The sequence below is a fragment of the Galeopterus variegatus genome, unplaced genomic scaffold (genome assembly GCF_000696425.1).
Source record: "Galeopterus variegatus unplaced genomic scaffold, G_variegatus-3.0.2 Scaffold7597, whole genome shotgun sequence".
Classification (NCBI taxonomy): Eukaryota; Metazoa; Chordata; class Mammalia; order Dermoptera; family Cynocephalidae; genus Galeopterus; species Galeopterus variegatus.
The window spans coordinates 32,054-38,234 of record NW_007733708.1 but is presented as its reverse complement, the minus strand read 5'-3'; the positions used below and the strand labels follow the sequence as shown (position 1 = coordinate 38,234).

The 6,181-nt window shown below is 39.6% G+C and overlaps 1 protein-coding gene across 1 annotated transcript in view; it reads left to right on the top strand.

Annotated features, from left to right (window-relative positions):
- ABCG5 (ATP-binding cassette, sub-family G (WHITE), member 5) overlaps positions 1 to 2,647 on the top strand; it is a 21,428-nt gene extending 18,781 nt beyond the window's left edge. Inside the window, exons 12-13 of the mRNA XM_008592106.1 lie at positions 621 to 733; positions 2,003 to 2,647. Of these exons, the coding sequence (XP_008590328.1) occupies positions 621 to 733; positions 2,003 to 2,196 (307 nt within the window). The 3' untranslated portion in view covers positions 2,197 to 2,647. The remainder of the gene's footprint in view (positions 1 to 620; positions 734 to 2,002) is intronic.
- The last annotated feature ends 3,534 nt before the right edge of the window (positions 2,648 to 6,181 follow it).

The following is a 6,181-nucleotide window of genomic DNA, read 5'->3' as shown; positions in this document are numbered from 1 at the left end:
AGTTTCTCCTAAAATAGATTGCTGGAGAAGAGACATATTCCATCTTCACAATGAATGTCTACTTGCTCTTTGTCCTTTCCCCTTTGTATTCTAGTTCTCATTTCGTACACTAGCACCTTCAAATCTGTTTAATCACAAATATCCTCCTCTACTGTGATGTTAGGTGTGTGTTTTCTTGTATGTTTATATCAGTGGTGCTCACCAAAAAAATTACATACCAATCGATCATAAGGGGGTTGTTAAATTAAAGTCACTACTATAATGAACCACCAAGCAGTCATTAAAAATGACAAAGTGCTATGCTTACTGACTTTGGAGAATGTCTGAGACATGTTTGGAAGGAGAAAAGCAGATTAGGAAAGAACATGAAGAGTTTAATTCCATGTATGTAAAATTTTGTAAACACACATACGTTATAGGTATCACCAAAATGTTATTTCTGGGCAATGGTATTTATATTTTTTAAAACTGTCTGAATTTTTTTATAGTGAGCATAATTTTTATAATAGAGAGATGGAAAACTATATTCATGTTGGAAAACATAAAGATTGCCTTTCTTTTCATTTGGTAGGACTATTACCAGTGCCTATTCAATGTCATCTCTCTTTCTTTTTCTTAAGAAACATGGAAGAAATGCCCCTTCTTTTTAAAATCATCAGTTATTTTACATTTCAAAAATATTGCAGTGAGATTCTTGTAGTCAATGAGTTCTATGGACTGGATTTGACTTGTGGTAAGTATTCTATTTTGGAATACTGTTTTTACATATTACTCTGAGGAAGCAATTTCCTGAGAGAAATGTATTTTTGAAATAAAAGCTATATTTTATAATAATTGATTTAAAATTTTGTTTCAAAATAAATCCAATATTTTCTCTGATTAAAAAGAAAATAAGCAGTAGTCAAGTTAGTCTATCAAAGGTCAATAGCTTAAGGCCACTTTGATGTTATTAGAAAATGAAAGACCTTATGTACACTGAGGCAAACTAGTCTAGTGTATTCTAGATGGACTCAATTCCTGTACCTACTGAACACTTTTTTTTTGGATTAAATATATTTATTAACAGCATGCCCGATTCTGTAGAAAGCAGACTTGAACCCTGGTCATTCTGACTCCCGGGGGCAGCGTGCTCTAAGACAGCTGCCTGCAGCTCTATTTCTTCAATTCTGTGTATACACCTTGGTGATGTCATTGTACCTGCCTTCAGGGGACTGGTTGTTAGAGACCAGTGGTACCAAATACATTGAAGCAGGCTAAAGTGGCTTCTTGTTCCCCAAAATGTACACAGCGTATAGCAGGGTAAAGCCATTTTTGGCAAAAGTCAATTCTCCAGTCTCAGGAGTGGGCGGTGGGAACACGACAAGGTTCTTATGGCCACTGGAAATCCCAGGGCCACTCTGAAGACAACTAAAGAGCATGATAGAGTTTAGTACCTGTTTTAAATATTTTTAGGTGATAACATCAGTAACTTTAGGATATTCAGTACTAAGTAATCATGATTTTTATTGGGAATATGGTAATGGTTTTATATACACAAAATAGAAACAAACCCATCTCCATCTTCAAATGAATCCAAGGCCTAGAAAACTCACTCCTTCTTCATCTAATTGTGAATTCAGGGCTCTAAAATATCCTGTGTCGGGGCCGGCCCGGTGGCGCACTGCGCTAGTGCGCTGCTTGTGAAGCGTGGAGGCGCTCCCGCCGAGGGTTCGGATCCCACATACAGATCAGCCGCTCACTGGCTGAGCGAGGCGCGGGGGCAGCGCCGAGGGTTGCGATCCCGTTGCCGGTCCCCGGTCCTGTACGGGGGCAACACTGAGGGTTGCGATCCGTTGCCGGACACGGAAAAAGACAAAAAAAATAAATAAATAAAATATCCTGTGTCTGTCATGAATAGGGTTCTTAGAAGAGTGCTAAGCACTGGTGAACATTTGGTAAATACTTGCTGATTAAGTTACCTGAGATGTACCAAAGCTGACGTTGTCAATCTTTTCCTTGGCAGGCAGCTCAAATGGTTCTGTGACAACTAACCCAGTGTGTATCTACACTGATGGAATTCAGTTCATTGAGAACACCTGCCCAGGTGCAACATCCAGATTCAAAACAAACTTTCTGATTTTATATGCATTTATTCCAGTTCTTGTCATCCTAGGAATAATTGTTTTTAAAATAAGGGATTATCTCATTAGCAGATAGCAAGTAACATTGCTGGGAAAATGGAACTTAAGCTGCTACATGTGCGTCACTGCTCTGAAAGTCTGAAATAAGAATGTCATATATTTCTTTCCTGATAGGACATCTTAAGTCTTGTAACCATTAAGACTCCATTTGTGCCCCTTGGATCCACTCAGGCCTTGGATTCAATGGAAATAGATCACAGTTCCTTGCTATTCCAACTTGCAGGGATATGTGGTATTTAGAAATTGTGACTGAGTTGGTCCAAGAATGTAAATAATAATTCATAAACCTATGAGACACTGGTGTGACTGTTTGTTTTCCTTGTTCTAGACGCAGAAAAATAGGTCCATTAAAAAAATTCTGCTTACATTTGAGAAAGGATTCAGTAAAAAGAAAATGTTTGAATGATCACTGACTGTAAATAACAGAAAAAGGAGTTGTGGGTTTAAATGGAGCAAAGCCTCATGCAGAATTGGGTAAGAATGCTTTTGCTACCATTTAAAGTCCACATTTATGTGCACATGTTCATATGAGGGGTCTGAGCACCCAATGATTTTACTGAAGGTTAAAATAAAAAACCGGGCTGGCCAGTTAGCTCAGTTGGTTACAACATAGTGTTGATAACCCCAAGGTCCAGAGTTTGATCCCTGTTACCAGGAAGCCACCAAAAAATACACACACACACACACACAGAATAAAAAAGCACCGAAATGGGCTGAATGGTGAACCCATCACATCAGAGAAACTTCTAGTGATGTTTTTAAAGATTAGTTTGCTATTTTTCACTTTCAGCTTAGTTTACTTATAAAATTAGAAGTAAACATTACTAGGGGCCGACCCGGTGGCGCACTGCTACAGTGCGCCGCTTGGGAAGCGCGGCAGCGCTCCCGCCGAGGGTTCGGATCCCACATACAGACCGGCCGCTCACTGGCTGAGCAAGGTGCAGGAGCAACACCGAGGGTTGCAATCCCGTTGCCAGTCCCGGCCCGGTACGGGCACAACACTGAGGGTTGCGATCCGATGCTGGTCACGAAAAAAGACAAAAAGGAAAAAAAAAAAAAAGAAGTAAACATTACTAGACAAGGTGTATGGACTGAGAAATGACCTCTTTAAGGTTGGAGAGCAGCTGTTATTTAAAGTCCATATAGAAAAACACTCAACTGACACAACATTCATACTAAGATGAACAGGGTTACACACTAAGAATTCACATTCTTGAGTTGTAAAGGGAAAGAATACTGACAAATACAAATTTAGACACATTACATATTTTCAGGGATGAAATGATGTATATAAGTTATTAAAATGGGTTCTCTGTTAAATAACTGATGGATTTTCAAGTAATTTATGTACGACTCTGAAATGAGACTCTCTCAATGTTACCATGGTAACTTTGAGTGAGACTATGGGAGACAGCACATGAACTTGTTCAGTTACTGCGACCGAACTAGTAAAGAATGATAAATTATAGCATTTGAAATGTCTCACATTATAGTAGGAAAGATCATTTCATTAAGAAAACCACAGTAAAATTCTATTTCTTAGAACAGTATTTAAGGATCTGGAGACATCGGTAAGTTACCAGAATAGTATTGTCAATTTTATAAAAGGTCTTTGACACTGATGATTATGGTATAATAGTTACATAATGCTTTACAGATTATATATGTCACATCAGTTATAGACAATTCTGGAGATGATAATCTTTTAAAGTAGTTCAAAGAGAGTCCCACAGGAATCTCTTTTGAAATCACTGATTTCAACTTACGAAAGATACGGGTGTACAACATAAGTGGAAACATTTTCTACTATTCATATGCAGATGAAAGTCATTCTAGCTCAGAAACATTTGGAAAATTGACATCACATGTGACTGACTTCAAGCTATTAAGTGTTAGTGATAGTATCTTAGAAAAACACAATGGCTTTCAACAAGACAGTTTGTGTCTCAAGTCAAAAATGGACAGTGATGTGTAAGAAAATCAAATTATATAATAAAAATTCCTACTGCTATTGTGGAATACGCTGTTTCTTCCCACCAAGTCAGTGATGTTTCTGAGATCATAATGTTCACTATGAATTTAAAGGGCGCTCTCTCCACAGCACTCTGGAGGGAACCTGTCTGTTCTTAAGAGTGAGGTTCCTTAGAAACATGCTGAAAATTCTGTTCTCTATAGTGTTAGAACCATATGCACTGCAAACAGTTTATGAAATCCTATTTCACTACAATAATCAGATAGTTTGTTGTCCACTCAGACACTACTCATCAGTCTTGGAGTTCCTGAGGTTTGTAAATGTGCTTATTTGGCTGGCGTATCAGAGTCAACATATTTTATATTTGGAAATGTAAGAACACGGAACAAATGACTTTCCTGGTTAAGGACAATTATACTTACCCAAGATTGAACTGGCTAGCAGGTATACAAATCTACAGGATTAGGAAAGCTTCTTAAAGGTTATCCCACCTGGAAAATTACCCTGGTTATCCCAAACTCTTGAAGTTTTGGCCTGTTTATTGATAAGATATCTTGTTAAATTTGCCTGTTTTTCAAAATGTGATATTTAAAATAAATGTGTCAGTCTCACTGGGGGTGGTGTGGGGTGAGGATGTGATTAAAAATGCCCCATTCCAAGCCACTGACGCGGGATCCCTGGGTGTGGAGTCCCAGGAATGTGCATTTTAAATAAGTACTTCAGCTGCTTCTTGTGCTTCACTGTTGGAGTAAAATCGCGACACCTGTGAACCCAATTCCAGTTTCCTACCAGCTGCAGCTGAGAACCCCACATAGAAGGAATGCACCCAACATGCACATTCAACCTGATGCTCAAAACAATAATAGTCTTGCTTTCATGTTCCTAAACACATATAAGCAGAAACTTATACATGCTTGTATTGTTGGGTTAGGGCTCACAGACCCTTCAAACTCACTGTACAGACTGGGTGACAGACCTCTCATATGCCAGGCTGGGTCACCAGACCCCTCACATACAGGTCCATGAGCTAGGTAACTGGGAAAGATCCTGGGAGCCGTTGACAGGCAACACAAACTGTCCTTAGCAGTAGCTTACAGATCCAGCAACAGCAGTGGCGGTGGCCTCTTGGGTCATTGCGGGGGCCCTGGCAGCAACAGCCTCCAGCAGCAGCAGTGGCCTCCTCATGGCCCCCCCGGGGCATCCAGGGGGCAGAGGGTACTGTGGATTGCCATTCCTCCTTTATACTCAAGTCTGATAACCCAGGACACCTAGGTGTGAGTCAGACAACCCAGGAACACCTGGGTGCCCACATGCTTCCACAGACAATACCCAAGGAACGCCTGGGCGCATGTGCACAGTTACATATTTACATCAAATGCTCCGCAAGATTCTGAACATCTGAGGGAGCCCTGACCATTTTCCCTACAATGCTAATCTGAGTATACACTGCTTAGCCATGTTAAAGGTAGGTAGTAGAAGGTTCTTTTATTTTAAAAAAAATTACATGTGTTTACACAAACTTCTCCCTTTTAAAAGATTTCAAAATATCCAGAGTTGCACTAGTACAAGGAATTCGGCTTTTCCTTTAACAAATTCCACATTTTATCTTTCTTTACATATTGCCACAATAGTTAATTAACAAAATACCCTTACTTTTATTTGGGAAAGAAGAAGTAAATATGTAATAGTTGAATTAGGTTCAAGAATCAAGCTCAATTTGTTTCCAAGACTTGGAAGAACTTCTTTTGTACTGTTCCAGTTCCTAAAACAAAAATATGTGTTACTTTAAGAAAAATCAACTTCACAAATTCAAGTAGGCACCTTAAAACTGCCTTAGTCGGGGCCGCCCGTGGCTCACTCGGGAGAGTGCGGTGCTGACAACACCAAGTCAAGGGTTAAGATCCCCTTACCCGGCATCTTTTTTTAAAAAAAAAAAAAAAGAAACCCCCAAAACTGCCTTAGTTGGGGCCGCCCGTGGCTCACTCGGGAGAGTGCGGTGCTGACAACACCAAGTCAAGGGTTAAGATCC